The sequence below is a fragment of the Anopheles stephensi genome, chromosome 2 (genome assembly GCF_013141755.1).
Source record: "Anopheles stephensi strain Indian chromosome 2, UCI_ANSTEP_V1.0, whole genome shotgun sequence".
Lineage (NCBI taxonomy): Eukaryota > Metazoa > Arthropoda > Insecta > Diptera > Culicidae > Anopheles > Anopheles stephensi.
Genome location: NC_050202.1, coordinates 48,726,624 through 48,747,570, shown reverse-complemented (window position 1 = coordinate 48,747,570; position 20,947 = coordinate 48,726,624). Strand labels below are relative to the sequence as shown.

General features: G+C 40.5%; 2 protein-coding genes across 2 annotated transcripts in view; one reads left to right on the top strand and one right to left on the bottom strand.

Annotated features, from left to right (window-relative positions):
• The window catches only part of LOC118502403 (homeobox protein Hmx), a 63,974-nt gene extending 54,202 nt beyond the window's left edge, over nucleotides 1–9,772 (bottom strand). Inside the window, exon 1 of the mRNA XM_036034626.1 lies at nucleotides 9,701–9,772. Coding sequence (XP_035890519.1) covers nucleotides 9,701–9,772 — 72 coding nt within the window. The remainder of the gene's footprint in view (nucleotides 1–9,700) is intronic.
• A 10,130-nt stretch (nucleotides 9,773–19,902) lies between these two features.
• LOC118502402 (general odorant-binding protein 69-like) lies at nucleotides 19,903–20,577 on the top strand. The gene has a single exon (XM_036034624.1). It carries the CDS (start codon nucleotides 19,903–19,905, stop codon nucleotides 20,575–20,577), a length of 675 nt encoding a protein of 224 aa, XP_035890517.1.
• The last annotated feature ends 370 nt before the right edge of the window (nucleotides 20,578–20,947 follow it).

The window sequence follows — 20,947 nt, the reverse complement described above, 5'->3', positions numbered from 1 at the left end:
ATAAGAAAATGTTACTACAAGGATGCCTTTTTGAAGGAAAGACTAAAAATGTGACTTTATCTTTAATCGTTTTTAAATTAAAAAAACAAATTCAAAAAAAATTCACCCTGCTTATTATTGACTTTGCCAACGCTTTTTCAGTTACCTATTTCGCATTTGAATTTAATTGAAATGTTTTTTGACTTAAACACTATTTTAAAAAATTGCAACTGAAATATTGAGAGGCTTAATTAGATAATTTTTCAGTTATACCATAATTGTGCAACGATATCTTACGTATTAAATTTTTACAGAGTTTTTACATTCTTTCTCAGCAATTGTAGATAAAAATCGACAAGCATTTTTTAGTTCATATAATAAAACTTACTTATAAAATCGTTTCAGGCGTCTTTTCGATAATCTTTTTCATCATCGGACTATTATAAGATGTTTAGATATGTTTCTCACAGATTTTTTAACCGTCCTATGAAATTTACAACTATTTTCTAAACATTTTCTGAATTTATCCCACAGTCAAAAACTCTCCATCCATGTTGACTGATTTGACAACTAGAATATCGTCATTGCAGCCCGTTAGTAGATGCGACACCGGTGCCGGTCTTCACACGACAGCTATTGGGTTCAAATCGCATTTAGGCCGCTCTCCCACAGTGTTGAGGACTGACTATCCAACAATGCAGTATCAATAAGCCTAGTAAGCCACAAATGGCAGGCATGACCTTAAGAGTTCGTTAGGCCAAGAAAGAAGACGAAAAAGAAGAAGAATATTGGTAGTCTAATTTCGTTCATTCAAGATCATATAATTGTTTGTATACCTCATGCTTAAGAATGTATTTACACTGTTTTCGAGTCGAGTTTCGAGCCCAACCAAACAACTGACAGCTCCTTGTAAGCAAAAGTCAGCCGTAAGTAAACATCTAACTCTAAACTTCCGTCTAACTAAACTTCAGTCGTCTTACTAAACAGCGTCCAACCGTAACTAAACATTTGCAACCTCCAACCTGATACGAGGGCGTGATTGGGAGTTGGTTACTTCGTTAGACTTTTTTCGAAGGAAGTATTTTTGTTTTGTTTTATTCATTGCAAAATAAGGTTTTTAACTGAAGCAAAATTATTTATCTAGCTTTTAAAAGTATTCAATTCATCCCTTAATCAGTAATCTCCCATCAAACATCGCGAAAGTTAACCCCAAATATGGTGAAAGTAATTTTCACAATTCCTAGTTGTTATTATTGTATTATTAGTATTAGTATTAGTTGTTATTGTAATACATGTGGGTGTATGTATGTGCACGTGTTTACCGGTGAATGACAAGACACGCGAACGCTTACTAAGAAGTAAACCCTGTAGTATATACATTTGGTTTGGTCGGAGGTTGCAAATGATTAGTTACGGTTGGACGCTGTTTAGTTGGACGTCTGAAGTTTAGTTAGACGGCGAATGTTTACTTACGATTGACCGTTGCTTAGATGGAGCTGTCGGTTGTTTGGTTGAGTTCGAAAACGTTGTATTTATTTAAGTTTTATTATAGCGGCACGACATCGTATTATCAACACCATGCTTTAGAATTTGTCTCAATATTCCTTAAACCGTTGAACAAATTAATGTCCTGCTTGTGACAAAATCTTATGAACATTTACATACCATTTCTTAACAGTCTTTTTGTGGCCTTATGCAAAAAAATAATGGCCTTTATAAAAACAAGTTTAAGCAATGCAGAACTTTACGATAACATAAACTAAATTACATAGTGTAGCGGAATATCATTAGATGCAGACCTTCAAAAAAATTCGACTTAGTTTTTTAAACATTAAACATAATAGGGCTTCAAGTCCTTCAGCATCCTTTTAATTATTACAAAATTAAGCTTCTTCCTATGTCCAGAACTGTTTACCATACCATAAAACCGGAGGCAATAATCCTCCAATTAGTGAACTAAAAAAGAATAACCCAATAAAAAAAATCCAAACAAGCTAACGACAGTTAATATTACACAAGCTAGCTACGGGAAAATGTCATGAAATTACAGCCAACCAAAAACCGTCCGAACGCCAGCATTCGTTCCTAACCATTCCTTCCATACAGCACACACCGTCGACAATAAGTGCAGCAGCAAGTGTTGTGCATAATGTCGGTGGCTTAGTGTGCCTGTACACGAAAACCACCAAACCACCCCACCAAAACACACACAACACAACGTAAAATAAACTTTTAGCTCCCTCAGGCTCCCATCCCCCGGCGAGAAAAATCTGGTCAGCCGGGGGCTAAATGTTTGCAGTCGAGAAAAGTAAGAAAGTTTCCCGTGACGGACAGTTTGCAGCTGCCGTTCCGCAATCGGAATTATTATGGGAGCTGGGTTTTTGTTTTTCTCGCAGACGATATCCATGCACCAAAACTTGCATTATTACCAAATGTTTCACCTGGTGTGTATATGTGTTTTCTTACCTTACCTTGTTTTGAGTTTTAAGTGCTTTTCTAATACTTTATAACTTCTAGAGAAATAACCATTTTACATGGGGTTTAAGGTCCATGATTATGCGTTAACTGCGTGAATCATAATTAAAATCAATAAGGAAGACCTAATGTGTAGTGCGTAATTATGGAGTTAATCCAAATCAATATGGGATATGCAAGTTTACACGCCACCAGTCAGCCTCTGTTTCGTCATGGTCCGTCGCTCGCAACCACATCACAAATTAAACTGCCGTAAAATTATCACACCTTACCAATTGCATTCGGGAAGCATTGTCACAGGACCAGAACAGAGCGCATCATCCCCTAGAAAGGTGAAAACCATTGAAAAGGAAAGGGAAATGGGAAAATTGAACGCGGATCCCTTCGAACAATGGCTAATGGCCGGGCACAGAGAGAGAGAGAAGGAGCGCTTTGTGTGACGCGTTTGACTTTTTGCTTTAAAACTTTTCTAACCCCTCCGGAATAGAATGCTTTTCAGGCAGTAAACGGATATCCGGTCGGATCCCTTTTGCCTTCGCTGTGAGAGAGATGAGATTGAGATGAGACAGAGTTTATGAAGAATCGGATGCGTTTTGCTGCCATTTTCAGCACGATTTTAATCATTTAAAATGAAACCCTGTTAAAATTTTATTAAATAACCGAGCTCACCCGGTATAAGTTGCCCTTTCACGGTTTGGAGAAGGAAATGTTTCCAAACCATCGTGAATTGTACTTATATTTGTAATTTAGCTTTAAGCAAAACGACCAGGCCGTTCTTCATTAATAAAAAAAATGTATTAAATAATTAAAAACATTTTTAATACTCTAAAAACCAACTCCCTCCTTTGTAATTGTGTCCCTTTTTTCACCTTTGTGTGGGATCATTCATACTGCTCAACCATCCCAAAACTCGTGTTGACTTTTACCGGCATTCTTCCACAGCCCAGATTGTATTGTATCGTTTCGAATCCATTTCATCGTGTACCTGATTTTGGACAAATTTTTCAGCTTTTCAAACAACGCTCGTGTGATTGTGGAAGGATATTTCCCATTTCCGTTCCCTTTTTCTCACACACGCCGCACCCTAGAAAAGCATTTCAACGACCGTAGGGAGTCTATAATATTCAGCTAAAATTTTCTACGCCTCATCACATCAAACGGCCAGGTCTCGGTATGCGCTTTGGCTGCTGCATCGCTGCATTTCATTGAACCGGGCACGTTTGGTTGGTGACGTGATGCGTCAACAGAGACCGAAAGGAAAATTAAAATTGATAATCGACTTTGGGCATCGGGCAGTTGACAGGCAGTAGGAAATTGGTTTCGTTTATTGGAGTTATAGAAAATGAATGATGAAAGAGTGTGCGAGAATATGCAATTTCATATTTAACAATTTATTTTATTTTACTCTACGGACGTTATGGGGGATGGATTAAAACCACACACAGGTTAAATTTTGTTCATGTTTTCATCTGGTTTTTAATTAAATATTGAAACATATTTTTGATGAAAATTACCGTATATTTTTGCACTACGAGTTTTTTGTTTCTGTGTACAATAATCCAGGATATAAAATAATCGAAACAATACAGTGTTGGACATAAAAATACAACCACCGTGTTTTTATTTCAAGTAAAGTGAGATAATCGATTCGTCTTGTTTTTTATCTCGAATTTACCACTAAATTGTGCAGAAACTTAGACCTAGATTTACTTTTGCTATCCTGATGAAATCGTAGCCAAACTACGTAAGCCAGTGAAATAGAAATGCTCAGGAAATTCACGGATGAGGGTATGTGTTGATTGGCTTTTGGACTAATGATGAGCGGAATTTACTACATTTTCATAATAAAAATACTGCCAACGCTGACAGTTTTTGTATAAAAATCCTGGATGGTTAAGGTAGATGGTATTAGCAATATGGCCAGGTTGGCCTATATAATTAAAAAAGGTAGATGATATTACAGGACAATTTAAGTCTTCTTTGAGGAACTTTTGTGAATTTTGTAAGACGCTATCATACCGTTTTGTACGTAAATAATCTATTATTAGAGATTATCAGACTGCACATGCGACTTTGTAGCATCACTAAGTCTCATAAAACATTTGATGGAAGAATCGACCATAAAGCGCTTTTAGACGCCAAAAAGTTTCAGTCACTGCTTATTTAAAGAGACGAGCAGGGTTTCAAAGTTTGAAAGCCTCTATAAAAAGGCGTAAAATAGTCGCCGCTAACTGTCGTCTAGAAGACCTACTAAAAGTTCTCAAACTGACGTATTTTATAGATTTTCTGCTAAATTAACTATAATATTAGACAAAGAATACATTACACATGGTCATTGTAGCTGAAAAACTTAGTGAAAAAGTCTAAAATCATAAATTTTGTCACTAACTTTTTAACCCTAAGTCTGCTGTTGCATTTTCCAATCCCTATAAGCGTTATATCTATATATCAATACAGTTTACTCATATAATTTATTTTATTTGGTAAGATATATTTATCAATTTTATACATTGAAAAATCAAAATCGAACATAAACCTGATCTTATAGTTTTGTCCAACACTGAATAATTATTTCACACATGCTGGATTGGACAATAGCTTAAAAATTAACCCTCTACTATCTTAAAAATTAACTAGTCACTAATTAATGAAAAAAATCGTCAAGAGAGTAAAATTCTTTATGACAAAATAAATCTAACGTTTTTTCGTAACAATTCAAAAAATAGAAGGGAGGAGAAAAGGCGGAAAAAAATGGCTACTTCTACTGTTTTAAGCAATATTTTCATGAGAATAACAAACAGCTACTCAGAATCGATGGCATAATTGATCCCATTATAAAATTGTTTTTCCAGGATCTTAAACTAAATTTTACAACAAAAAAAACTCAGACGATTCATCAAAACTAGGCGCCATTACCTCAGTTTTACGATTTTGAAACATTAGGTGGCATCTTATTGTTAAGTCCGTCACTGTAACGATTTACAATATTTTATGTAAATTGCTTACATAGCTGTTTAATAATCTGATTCAAACTGATTTAATATAAATGTCAGTTACCAATTCATTTTTTGTATTATTAGAAAAGCAATCCTATAATTTTGACACCCACTGAATGAGATACACCTAAAATATTCCCTTAGGAGGGTGTTTTTTAATTTGAAGTACAGCAGATAAGCTGTATACAACCAGATTACCTTTAGCTTATTATCTGAACAAAAACGTTGCTAGCTTATTATAATTCATCCCAGCCTAAATCAAGCCTAAACGGAAGTAAATGATCGTTCACCATCCTAACCCTAATCAGCTAAACGGTTATAACACTCGCACACACAGACACACAGTTAGGCGCACAAAAAACCGTTCATCAACAATTAAAATGAACTCGGTGAAAACGATTTGTGGCATAATTTATGAGCTTCCAACTCATTGCGTCCTCCCGGTGCCTGTCCATACCCCTATCCCCGGTGAGCCGTTTTATACAAAAAATCCGAAAAAAAGATGACGAAGTTACAGTGTTGTGAGCCGCTTTTTGTTGTGATCACTTTTAATGATTCACAATGCTCTCCCAAGCGCACGTTCTGCTTTCCTTGAAGTTCAGCTTTTTTTTTTGGTTGGTTAGCTGCTTCCTTGCTAATAGTGTCTATTTTGTTTGTGCATTCCGAACAGCGCAATAGTGGAATTGTGTCTTATCCAAGGTCGCTACTCAGCAACAGGACCTCTTCTGCCATCCAAAAGTCCCTCGGGAGCAATCTTCCATCATTCCGGTTTCCAGTTTGCTTCTTCGCTGCTACCCCCCTCAGGGTAAGCAGTTCCGGCATTCAAAGGTGTTCCGTTCGTTCGTTCGGTTCGTTAGTCCTCTTGGTCGTCCTACCCTAACTCGCAGCCTCAGAAGCCTTCCCAAGCATTGTCGTTCTCATGCATATGGGCCAATTGGTTGGGATAATAGATTAATTGACGTTATTTATGGACATTTAATTGCTACAAATAAGTGACACTAGAGTGAAAAATTATTATTGCTCCCATTCACAAAGCCGAAGTGCGCACCGTTTAAGACAACCCCTCCGGTCCGGGGAATGGGACCGAACTGACTGCAAACTGCCTCAGATCACTTCCATCCAAGTTGACAGAGACATAGAGCTCAAAGCTCAAGAATCAACGAAACACCCCGGGATGCACACGCATTCGGGCCCGGGTTACCTGGTCCTCGGGGAAGGACCAAAACAAAACTCCCAGCCAAAAAAAACGCACACACACACACGGACACGGAGAAGGGAAAAAGGTGTGCAATACTGAGTGCGCAAACGGCTACCGATACATTACCCATTGTGCCATCACCAGTTGGGAAGATGAACAGTGGCTTCCTCGTTCCCGTTTTTAAATCTGTAACGATAACTGCTGCTACATCCTAGAATGCTTTTACAGCCCCCGGTTGTATTCGGCATGGTTTTTCGCAGCAATAGTTTTTCAATGGTCAATTATGTTGTCCCTGGTTAGCGCGCGAATGGACACCGGACCGGTGTCGGGTGAACTTCCTCCTCCTTTTTTTTAAGTGCGTCAATAAATCACGTCCAGTGAGTGGAAGAAGACTCGGTTCGAGGGCTTCCCCACACTCTAGCGCCATCATTATTAGGTGCAACTAAAGGGTCGTTATTGTCAACTGGTGATATAACAATTATGCTAGTAGCGAATGTGATGCACTCTGAAGGTAGATATCGCATTGTAAATTTGCCAAGCGCATCAAACCCGGCAACGGTACAACAATCAACAATCCTGGATAGAATATCCTTTAGATTGGTTTAGTTTAAATTTGATACAAACAATTCCATGATATCTCAACAAGATTTCAATGCGAATGCCTAAAGTATCGACGATTATCGAGTTCAACACAGCAGGATATTGAGCAGGACATTGTTCAAATATGGCTGCGATCGCAATGTCTTCTACTAACATTGCCGAATACGAACTCGACTCTTGTCATCTGATCTGATGATTTTAACTTGGCATCTGCCGCCATTACCATAAGAGTTTGATTATTTTGTCTCATCAACTGAAAAGTCATCCCATACCCAACACACTCAATACACATTACACATTACACATCAACTGGAACTGGTCATTCGAATGTAGTCTTTCAATATTGAACTCCAAGTGAGTATTGTAATAGACTAAAGGGTCTTTACACTAGGTTTGGATATTTTAACGAGTTGTGCTGTAACATACGCCTAAGTTGACTAGACTAATAGGTTATTTTCAGGACGTCTAGAGACCTACATATATTCGCATCCAAACGGTATTGCTTACCATCAGCCATCTTATAGTAGGACAAAGCTTTAAACTTCAGAGAAGTTAGCCAACGCCAATGTTAGCTTATGGACCTTCAAAATTCTGATGCAAACTTCATTATTCACTGTGACATCGGCGCAAAAGCGGCATCCCCAAACTGTTGATCACTTCCAAGCCAAATATCGGTTCAAGGGCCTCGACATCCCCTTCGAGGTTTTGTACCTCAGGGGGTTTGATTTTGTCCGTTGAGTCATAGAGATTTTATGGTGCGATAAACCGTGGCCAAATGTTATCCCTCAAGCTTATCGAACTTCTTGACCGTGCTCTGGGTGAGTAGTCATTTCATAATCCCTATAACTTGGCATATGTTTTTACAAATTTGTTATTAACTATGGCCAACTTACTTAGTCCATTCCCCCTTATCAAGCACTATGATCGCATCATGATCTTACCCTGCTGCAGAGGCCTTCTATACCTCTTACTATCGAGCTTTGTCGTCTGACAATTCAAGATCTCAATTATTCTGGCAGATGCCATCATTCCATCTCAGTTTAGGGCTACAAAATCTCCACTCTGTCCATGTGGATGTAAAACCTAAAGATAAATTATGGCATGGGTCTTTCGGCGCCAATGACTATCCCACCTCGAGTCTAATTTTAGATCGAGTCTCGTGTCTTATAAACAGAGATAGAGATCATCATACTGCTCTCAAAGACTTTCTTCTTCTTTCTTGGCACTACAACCTCGAGAGGTCTCGGTCTGCCATTTCTGGCTTTCAATGCCTTGATTTTACTCGTAGCAAAGTAGTCAGCCCTGCCTACGGGGAGGCAATCTGGATGGGATTTGAACCCCGGTCCTGCCATGTGGAGACCGGCGCCGTTATCGCCTCGGCCACCCGACCGCCAAAGACTTTACGATTATTATATATTAAAAAAATTTGAGGACAAATATGCCCTAGTGTGGTCGCATGCCGCACCCCGGGATCTCGAGCGGCTGACGTCCATACTACACAGGATCTCGTGTTTGGCACTCCTTTCCTGGGATCACCGTTTCGAATTAAGGACTAGATGTTCGATACTTGAACTGCCCCTTCTTGATGAGCGACACGATTATAATTCATTACAGGGCTCTTCAAGTGCTACTCTCTTGCATCGTACATGCCTGCCAGGTCGCTTCGCACTCGGGCAATGCTGGTAATCAGCGATCCACGAACTATTCAAGGCTCCCGCGACCCACAAATACGAACAGTGTTGAGAATTTAACGCTGTTTTGTAATCTCTTCGAGCCTGGTATATCCGCTGCTGAATTTGTCAGTCATGTCAATGTCCAGCGTTTGTCATACACTCCCCCTTAGCATTTTTATCTAAGCAGCAGTCCATCAAATTCTGAGCGTTATTCTAGCTTAAGTAGCTAAGACGAAAACGTCTAATTGATCAGAGAGCATGTCTGCGTTCATTCGTTGTGGCAATCAAGTACTCTGATTAGAAAGTTATCCTTAGGCTCTCCACTGACCCATAAATAGTTAGCACTCTGCTATTTATCAACAATTATTTTCTTATCGGTGTTTTTAACTCAAGATGGGCGAGGTTTTTTACGACTTCAAAGTGCAAGATGGTCCCTTTCGAGATTCTTACATCCCTTTCTAAGACCAAGTCTAAGAGCAGACAGACTGGTCCATTTCTCTTCAGCTATGGATAGACTAGGTCAAGGAAGCTAGAAACTGCAAGATAAGACCAATATTTAAATCAAATAAACAGTCAGACAAAGTCCTTTTAAGTCACAACAATTCTATGATTACAACTAACCAGCTAAACAGAGTTCGTTTTACTTAACAAAAACCTAAATAACACCAAAGTCAAAATCTGTAATTGCAACAACCGATATCTCCATAACTGGCACAAAATACATGGTGCGTCCCATATTCATTCGCTTGGCATTCAAACCCTAACCACTTACTACATACCAAGCGCATATTATGCTGCACATGAACTGTCCTGTCCTTCGCCAATTCGATCAATGGCCACTCCTCGGCCATTTCTCCTTTCTCGCCGTCGTTGTTGTGCAGCAATCATACATTTGATCACCGGGACACCGGGGCCTTTCTCCAGAACCCCGGGTGCGGTGATTTGCCTTCCAGTTCTTCGATTAAATCGCCCATCCTGGCGCTGGCGTGTTTCTTTATTTTCCGATCCGATCGGGACTGCCACCAATAATTGAATCTGGAAAATATGGTAATAAAGGTGTACGCTGCCCTTTTTTACTGTCCCAGCACGTGTCGCCATGCATCCGGTTCGAGGTGGTGGAATGGAATGCTGTGACTGCTGCGAACTCAACCCGATGCCATAAACCGCAAGACCTCTGGCGCTCGTTCCCGTTGCTGTTCGGTATCAATTTGCCACGACTTTGAGACTTCTTTCGAATGGAGATGGGTTGTATGTTTTTCCGACCATCTATCGGTCATAGTTCGATTGGTTTTTGGGTTTTTTTTCTCCGGAGCATGTAGGAGCCTCATTGTGCATGCCAGGCCCGAGCGTGCTAGAAGCATCGTATCGTTGTCCATTCGATTCACGGACTGCGGGCCAGCTATCAAAAGCTATACAAAATCAAAGCTTTGGGAAGTTGGAAGCGATCGTGCTGTACCAATAATTGTGATAACAAATGAGAAGAGCTCCTATTTTAACTAGCTCTTGTTGCTTGTTTTAAGATTTCTTTCTGGTGACTGGATGGGTTCAATGGAGAACTCTTTTTTAATCGATTACTCCATAACGATTTAGCTGCTCTATTAGAAGTAAAAGGAAAACAAAACCTTAAAGCAATAAAACTATTCCCAATCCGATCGAGGGATTGCAATCGAAAGCAATCGACAGAATCGGACGCGGTGTGCAGCCGTCGTAAAAATTCACATCGAAAAACATCAAAAAACCGCATCCACTTTTATGTGGATGTTATGTTGTACGGACCGATGCCGGCACCGGGGAGGCCACACAACACAGTGAGCAGTAAAAAATGCTATTTTGAAAACCCCTTTGTTTTTTGGGATGGGGGGAGGAAAGCGAGTGAAGTCACAAAATGACAATCACACCCGAAGTCACACGCTCGCCCATTTTGCTTCCGCGTCCGCCAGGATATATCTGTATCTATTTCCACGGATCTTCATCTTCGATCGTTTCGCACCGATTCCGGTTCACTTTGCTGCGAAACGCATACAGAAATTTCGGTTGGTGATGTCCCTTTTTTGCGCGAATCGCCCCACAAAAGCCCATCGTTCGACCAGTGCGGTTTGTCGTGGGCAAAACCCACCGAAAGCAATCAAGGGACTCAGTGGGCAGGCCTGCAGGCTGTTATTGTTATTATGATTGCCGCACATCGCAATATTAAGCCATCGTACACAGGGCGAAGGCAACCACACACCTGACTTTCGGAAAACAATCCCAAAGAAGGAAAAAAAAGGAATCCGATTTCGACACAAACATCACCCCTTTCCGATGGATTCGATCGACTTTTTTTAAGGACACAAGAGCCTGTGTTTGGGGCGTACTACTAGTACGCTGCGTATCAGAAAAGAATACACCTTTATATGAACACCCTCGCGGACGGGTTGCCTTCCGAAACGGCGCATCGAAATTGCCATATTGGAAGCGGTTAAAGGTGATTGTATACGACGATTTTATGACCGATGAAGCTGTTGTCATGCAAGTCGTTGTGCCGTTTGTCTTGCCGATTGGGAAAAATTTCCCAACGAGGGAAAACTGAAGCAGGGGTGTTTAAATGGATTCGCGATTTTTGAACGTGCCTCAGGAAGGACAACCATAAGGAAGGACTTGGTTTTGTACGCTTGTTTAGTTGTTTTATTAATACCTTGTGGGATGTGTTTTTCAGGAGAAGATTTCCTATTAAGTTTTGAGTGATAAATTGTGTGATTAAATTTGATTTCATTGCAGAGAATTATGCCAAACCTGATACGCAGTTTCATCGTCTAAGACAACTCCTTCCTTCTTTGGTGGGACTACAACCTCGAAAGGTCTCGGCCTGCCATTTCAGGCTTTATGTGACTGGATTTTACCCCCTGGAAAGATAATTTGTGATAGATCATGTACCCTTTTCTAATCTAAATCATTAGTTTTTGAGCTAAAGCTGACGATTACTGCTGCTTGGTAAGTGTTGTGAGTCAACATGCGTCTAGTAGAGCGTGGAGGGTTACCCGTAACTAGGACTACCAAGACTGTCTAGACTGTCTCACGGGATCAAATTACGATACTGGAGTGATGTCATGACACTGACACACATTTTTCACCACCTCTCGTACCTCGTTCCAACATTCATACTCCAACACTCATACGAATACATTTATTTACTACCAGGATTAACGTACTTTGGGGGTATTTCTATCCAGTATCTTGAAGATGCTATTGGCACGAGGTTTGCTCTCCTTATTCCACGAGGTTTGCTCTACGTTCCTCGAGGGCTCCCGTGGGCTATAAAATTTGCTGTATGCTACTCGGCCTAGCTTTGCTGAACATGCAGAGATTCTTCAAAACGGAGCTTAAGACCTATCGTATCGACTTACCGGATCTGCTCTCCATGATGAACGTTTGTAACCCAGCGGCAACGCTTCGAACTAGCAAATTATTAACAACAAATATGTTTAATATGTTTTAAGAAACGACGGTTGAGCACAGTGCTTAGTAAATAAATATATCATAAATGTTTGGTGAAAGGATTTCACTTGGTCGATTTAACACACCAACCTAAAAGTAGTACTAATCCAGTCTCACAGATAATTATATTAGTTCAATCAGTAACTCCTACTTTTTGTACTTAACACCAGCTTGGTATTTTTTAATGAGTAAACAATTGCCAATGTTTAGCACATATAAGCAGTTGAATCTTATTTCATTTACAGTCCAAAATCATCAATTTATTCATCAATGTCCAACACAACTGTACCACGTCAGCTCTTAATAAGTTCCCCTCTTAATAAAACTTCTCCTTTACTATCATATACAACATGGACAGCTTTCATATATTTTCGCACTTAACTGTGTATGTGTAATAGCAACCTATGGTTTTTTTTCATGGTGATTTTGGTGGCTTTTTTAAATGAAATTCAGAATTTCTATCGGTATCAGTGGCAAGCATTCTCCTACTTTTAATATTTCTTTCGAATATGTCCACTGTTAGACCTAAGTTTTCTTTTAACAGTTGTTAAGAATTCAACGTAACAGATTTATCATCTGCATAAACATTAATGCATGAATAATCGTTGTGATTGACCCCGTGGCAGGACCTGGGTTCTAATCTCATCTGGGCTGTTCTCCCATAGTAAGGACTGACTAACCAACTATGCGGTAACATTAAGTCTACGTAATTTTACTATCAATTAGTACTTTTAAATGCCTTAATTTAATTATTTTCTGCAATAATTCGTCCTAAGTTTCTTTGAGCCTCGCACCAAACCAAGTTTGAATCATGCGATTAATCCTTTGAGCTTGTTTCTTCAGTTTCCTTGTTGCTTGATATTGATTTAATTTAACATTCAATCAGTGTGTTCATGTAAAGTCAGAATACATTCATTGCAAGCCTAGCCGACAGCCCAGCCGTAATGAGTTTGCTTGTTAAGAAAAAACTTCTTGAGGAACTAACAAGGAATATTGAATAGCACAAAGCAAAAGTACGAGATCTACAGTGATAGACAATAAAATAAGACTCATCATTTTTTTTAATATTGTAAAATTCGGATTAGAATGCCGACTTTCATTGAATCTAATTAGGTTTTTATTTGAAAATTAGTTGAAGATGATGTTGAAAAACCGATCCTATCATTGAATCAATCGAGAAATCGATTTTGAGAAGCTTTTTGTCATTCCCCTGAAAACATGTCCAGTCTTATTATACAATAAATTAAGCCATTCCTTCCTTGGAACTGCAACCTTGAAAGGTCTCGACCTGCCATTTCTAGCTTTCTATGGCTTGATTTTACCCGTATTTGGACAGTCAGTACGGATTGGATGTCCGGATGGGATTTGAACCCGGGTCGTGCCGTGTAAAGATCGGAGCCATCGGACTCATAAAATAAGCCTGTTAATCATAATTATAATTCAAACCAAATTTATGTTGTAGTTTAAACAAACTGCATATCAAATAGCTCATTCAAAGTTCATCGCTATAATTGCTCCTAGGCTTTGCGATAAATTTCTTAACTTTATTTTAATATACTTTACCATAAGTCAAATGTGTAATACTTTTTAATAAAATGTAGCAATTTAAACACCCTTAACATTAGGAACCTTCTGCTGATTCGATTACGCAAAAATAAACCACTGATATTTAAACCACAAAACAGTTACTTTTATACTCATGTTCCTTCGCATCTGCATGTCTTATCTCCATGATATTTACACCCGTAACGAACAGAGCCATTGAAAATCATTTCCCTCATCCCCTCAAAAAACAGCAAATCACATTTCCAGTTTGAAAAAAATGGTTTGCAAAAATGGTCTACCTTCGCGAACGATAATCTAGTGAATTATTATAGATTTTGCAACATCTGCAGCGAATAGCAAATCGTCGCGCAATGATCTGATTTATTTATCACTCCCTCTAAGATGCAGCCCATGGATAGACGGATGCAGTTGGGTAGCGCTTGGGCTTTTTTGCTAGCCAAATTTATTGATTCCGAACTGAGTTTTTCCCCCTATCCCGGAATAGCGAGTTCCGAACGATTTTTCCCATAAATGCCATAAATTTCTAAATAGCGCGTGACCTTGCTCAATCAATTTTTACCGCCCATTCGATTAAAACTCCGAAAACCTGAGAGACCCCTCTGAAACGCACGGTACCACACGTTGCGCTGTTGGTCGTAAAATTTATGTAAAATATTTTGCACAAAACTTACAACATTTTTCGCGCACGCACAGTGAAGACTGCCAGGGCGACTTGCCAACTAGTGCACTGCAGTAACGGGAGCAATCGGCCGGTGCTCAATTTTTCATGCAACACATGCCAAACCTATAACAAATTATTATTCACAATCACAGCCCCGCTATCGATAACCAATCCAACGACCTATGGGCTCAGTTTGAGCGAGTTGTCAAATTGAATTACTTTAAAAAAAATAAACCCAAACCGCCCCCTGACCGTCAGTCGGTGTTGGGACAAAAATATTTTAAGCCACACGGAAGTAAGTTATAGTTTCCGTGAGCGCGCCTCTTGCGGACAACAACAATCACAAGACGATTGTTTCGCCGTGTGCGGAACCATTTGGCGTTAACACACGGATTAGCATATTTTTTTAATTAATCAAAGTACAGCCGTTAATTAAAATGTCCAACGGAAGTAACATGGACGCGGAAACGCGGGTGTTCCTCATCGTTACACCACTGCGATCGTCTTTAGCTGACCGGTGAGAGGCGAGAAAAGCGAAGAAACTCCATGGGGTGAAACTTTTTCCGGCCCGGGGGTAAGAAAAACCTCTGGCCCAGACTGTGGCGCAAAAACTGTCACCAGCCTATGGTGTGATTGGTTCGCCAGGTCTCGGTACGCGAAAATTAAAAGCAAAATGCAGAAATTGTGGCAGCTTAAGAACAAAAAAACCTTATTAAAAAAGAAATCTCAGACCAGTCTCAGAAAGAGGAAAAAAATCTCCCGTCCTGCCAACGCCATTTGTCAATGCTCGCCGGTTTGACATGGAAATGAAAATTAAAACACTCCTCTACGACGACGGACGAGAGGGACCTTCCGTGATTCAAGCTGTGTGTGTGATAGAATTTAGAGCCAACAACAAAAAAATGGACAACTCTCCAACACCAACTGCTAAACACTAAAACAAAGTGTCAAAAAAAACCCGAAAGAAGGACGTCACGGCACGGCGCAAGACGTCGTCGAGTGACGAAAAATAACAACCAAGCCACCGGAAGAAGGAGAACAAATTCCAAAGAAACATAATATCGCAGGGAAAAATCTGTTTTTCAACGCTAATGTATTTGCCTGTATTCATAATTTATCATCCAATAATGACCCATCGTTTTCGTTGCCGCACGGAGCGAGCGTCGTACAATCGAGACGCTTTTCCTTTTGGCGTTCGTTCTTCCCGTTTCCGAGCGCGCTCCAATCAAAAGGCCACTTTCGTCCATTATTCAAATTCGATTTTCGATTCCGACTCCATTTGCCGTGCCTGGAACGACGCACAATTGCTGCAAGAAAAATGACCTCCCCGCGGGCTCGTGTCCTCTCGACGCACTCGAGAGTCTCCCACCGGAAGTCCTTCCGTTCGGGATTTCATTTTGAATTGACTTTTCCAACTTGCACACACCACGCCTTCCCAGGGCAGGGGTGGCGGGAAAAATCGAAAAGCGGCCACTGCCAAACTGTCAATTGATGGAATTGATTTCGGGGCTAGTGCAATTTCCCATTTTCCTCCAAGGTTCCCGGCGTTACGGATGGCGTAAGTTTCGGCAAATCTTATTTGCGCCTCGTCCGATTGTCGCGAGGAAGTAGGCTGAGGGAAGGGAAGGTTTCGGGCAAACGGAACGGAAAGCTTGATCAACGATAATTCTTCATTACAATCCCGTGCCCCCTTTTCTCGCTTTCCCGCTTTATTTGCTTTAATGCAGCCATCCTTTTGCAGGATTTCTTTCGCAGAAGGTAGCGTTTACCGGGTTTAGCACGGCAGCCGGGCACGGTGAAATCGGACTTTTTTTTTCGCAATCGAACGCAAACGATTTGTGTGCGAGTTTTGCGCTGCCGAAATATGAATTGTGCCAATTATGAAATTAAAACACATTTATCATTTTGGTTGTACCGTTTTCCTTGAATGTTTTTCGCTTTTCCGCCCCCGGTGATCATCAATAGTTTGAGTTGGCTCATAATTGTGTCACTCGCTCTTTATTAATAATTTTCAGTTAAAAATGGAGCAGAAATTGAGTTTTATATTAATAATGGCGAGTGTCGAAAGAAATCTTAGCGTGAGGAACTTCATTACTGGGAGTGAGACATAATACTGACAGTCTTCGTACTGGCATACTGCATCGAAAACTGCATCTGCTCTTCCAAAACCCGGTTTCTGGCTATCAGGAAGTACTAAGTACCATGCTCTTCCAATAGCAGACCAAATCATCCTTATTACAGATAAACCCTAACGTCATCTTCTTCTGCAGCACAAGTATCCTTAACGCTCTCGAAACAAGATCTTTCATGAATCCCCACATCCAGCCCCTCGAAAACCTTCTTATTTACTGGTGAGCTCCAAGTTATTGGACATTGGAATCTCGGGCCTTCTAATCAAGACGGGAGAGAATGGTCTATCAACAATACTACATTATCCCATCACGACCTGCTCTTTTGGACAAAAAATATCATCTCTGACACCTAGACCAGAATCTGGTTCCAATCTCAGCACCGCTTTCTTCTACTCGGTACACCCCGAACCCATCGACAAACACTAATTCTCTCCGAGACCAAAGCATCCTATTGCTTCTTCGGATAGTCTCGGATAGTCTTGTGAAACAATCGATCTAGTGCGACAACGTCCGTATTCATCGTAATCGTTCGGCGTACACAACCTTCCAAATGTCTGATCTACCGGCGATGACAAGAACTCGTCATCAGCCTTAATTTTCCAAACTCACTATAAAGCATATTTCTAAAATATGGTGGCCGACTCGTTTTCCTTCGTCCATTCTCATTCAAAATGTGTAATATTCCAAGACACTTCAGTTTTCAAGATGCATTATCTTGTCTTAGGGCACTAATCGCCCAAGAGATTTAGATCCTGATTTCAGATTTAGACCCTGTTTTTTAATGCATCTCGACCTAACATACCTACAGTAACGTATTTGAAAGCAATTCGTCATCCATGCGTCATGTACCATGTACAAAAAACAATGCAGACGGGCTTGGTTAAACATATCCTTGACGTTTACACAAATAACAAACTCAGCAGCAGGGATGCTAGACTCGACGTCATCACAGACAGCGATGAATTCTCGACACATAGTCGTTGTAGTCTAAAGTAATATGTAAGGTTCGATGATTACCAGCATTGAGTTGATGGACAGTGATGAACGACAGCCCTGTCTGCTCTAGACGCTCATCAAGAAGAGTCAGCCCAATCATCAGACACCTAGTCCTATATTCGAAACGTTGATCGCAGGCACGGTGTACAAAACGCAAGATCATGAGTTGTAGGATACCAATCGCACTAGAGCCCGAGAAGCAGCAGAATAGCACACTATGTTTGCGTACTCCATTTTCGGACTAAATCTTGAGATAATATTCCAAGATGTCTAGACAGTCCGGTAGCTGAGGTGATTGCGACGTCATTCTCCACACAACAGCACCGAAATTCAAATCGCATCCCGACCGCTTTTCGGTTCGCAGACCATTGCTGACGCTGACTATCGAGCTACGGATAAAATCAAGTCACAGAACTGTGCAGTCTAAGAGGACTAATGTTCTAAGAGTAAGGATAACATTTACGGAGAGTTTTAGTAGTCGAAGAGATCGCATCTACTTAGATTCTTTACAGTATCCTGTCCATGGAGTCGTCTAACTAGAAGTCCACGTCTACCTAGAGGTAGGACTCATCTACCTAGAGACCTTGTAGAGGTAGATCGCTCTGTACTAAACCCGAAACTTTGTGCTATATCCTCCAATTCGGACGTTATATTCGAGTCTCCTATCTGAAGCTGACCTACAGCCCTACTAACTTCCTAGTAACTTATCCCTACTACGTGGTCTTCCATATCATGGCCTGTTCTATGATACTACTAGGCTGCTTTCAATCAAGCTCATCCAGATGACCTTTAGCTAACTTAGTTCATAAACGAATGCAACTCTCTAACTTTTTTTTCGTTTATTTATAGAGGCTTTGGGTCTTGATACCTGATTCGCCTCTTTGCTGTCTAATGTTACATAAGTGTGGTAAATTGTATTATGAGTATGGCTATTTGTTAGCTATTATGCTTCGTGTAATATGAAAACTATTATGCTATGAATTTATAGCTCTCGCTACAGGTTGCTGATGCGTAAAAATCGGATGAGGCGGTTCTGCTGTTGTTTGTCGTGTATGAATGCTAGGTCGGTATCAAGTTAAGAGGTGTTTCGGTGTGTAGTGTATCCATGGCAATCGGTAAGGATGTGGTGTGACTAATGCGTAGGCGGGAAAGGAGTCGTTGGATGTGGCTGGAATCGGGATCGTCCCATGGTGCGGTGTTGTGCTTGATAGAGTGGAGTTTTGTGGAGAGGTCTAGGTTGGCCCAGTTGGTGTTTCAGTGGCAATTCTCTAATCTTTGATGCTGATATTGTGATACTGGGTTCAATCTTCCTTTTATGCTAGTCCAGACACCACTGGAGGAGAAACAAAGCCTTATACATCAGTCTTTACTACAGGGTACCATCAACACTACTCCACGAGAAGGCCTTTTTATAACACCATTCTAAATTCGAAGACTCCCGGAGAAGAGAGATAAGATTTGGTATATATGAGCACTCACATAAGACCACGATTTCAAGAAGTGAACAAAAATATGCCTCAGCATGGTATTATCTTAATAAGCTAAAAAATTGATCAAAATTGGAGAGCTTCTTTGAGAGTTGAGCGACCTGGAGCTTACTTGAAGAAAAGCAAAAGGTAGAGCAGCACCAACTTAGCTAATTTTATCTAAAACTTCAACAGACCTAAACATTAGTTGTAATACTATCTCCTTTCATGCTATAATAGAGTAGTAAAAGAAAAAAAATCTTGTTTGTTTATGAATTGTCTATAGCAGCATTTGTTTACGGCTTTAATTGTTTTTTCCAGTCAAGCGCAAACAGAACAAAAATAATTTACTCATCATTTGTTTAGTTTTTGATACTTTTTTTACAAACATTTAAAAGGAAATTGAGCAGCGCCCACCTTTCTTCACAGAAAGTTTGAAAAGTAATGCTATTTACCTTACTTTGTTATCATACGATGCACGGTTGCTGCTCGTTGCATTGTACCATCGCGTGCTACAAACTGCACTGCATGCACCACACTTTCGGCGAAAACCTTCACAAACCTCCCACCGGCACAGAGCACTCGAGGTATAAGAGTGCGTGCATGCAGCACCCGGCACGATCATACTTCTCTCTACTCTCAGTCCGGTAAACCTACGCGAACGTGTGTGTCTAGCCGGCAATACAATGCATCTTCGTTTACTTGCAATTTTGTGTGGTGCTTGCTGCCTACTTACCGCTAGTGCCCTGAAACATCACATTCTGACTAAAAGCTGGGATGAAGCACAGTCCGACTGTCTCGAGTATCTGCGTATCGAATCATCTGCTGCTTCAACGTCTTACCTCTCCCACCAGTACGGAGACGATCAGGCGACGAAAGAGCTGATGTTCTGCATTCTACTCAATCTGCGCGTCTTCGAAGCAACGCAAAACGTGCCGCGTGTTGAGTTGATGCGTCAATTCTTCACACCAGACGAGGGCGATACGTTGCACGTGAACCGTACGAACGAATGTCTACGGAGAGTTCAAATCCCACTGAAGGAGAACAGTTCCTGCGGCTACAAACCATACCTGAGTGCAATCGAGTCGGCGAATGGCTTATTCCGATGCTTCTACCATTACTACGGCAATCTGAACCGAAATGCAGTGGAACTTCCGCCGACTGGCCTGGAACGGCAGCAGATACGGCAAGAGTGTGCTAAGATTGTCGGTATACCCGAAGGTTTGCTTCGCTGTGGATCGCAGCTGAAGGATCATCATGTGTACAGCAGTTTTTCGCGCTGTGTGATGCTAAGGAGTGGCACGACTGGAATGGAGTTGGATGATAATTCTATAAACAGTTTAAAAGTGATTTCTGAGTGAATATGACTTGTAAGAACAATACTGTGAGGGAGGTTCTCTTAAACAGCGCTGGTGAATTAAGAGAAACGATGCATATTTATAATTAAAAGAAACAGTTTGAAAATCGCTAATGGTATAAAAATCAACATTTATTTGTTTAAATCATAAGCGTTTATTTATATGTACAACTTTTGTTATGATCAGGCAATAAAATCCGCAACATAAGAATGCATTTGGACTGCCTGTTGTAGACCATCAACTCTCATTAGTCGGACAGATTATCTGACTGGTAATTTGAATGCAATAATTGAAGCAAATCCACACACATAAACCATTTACTTAAATCCTAACAGAAGAACTTGTAGTAGTAATCCGATAATTAACCTACAGA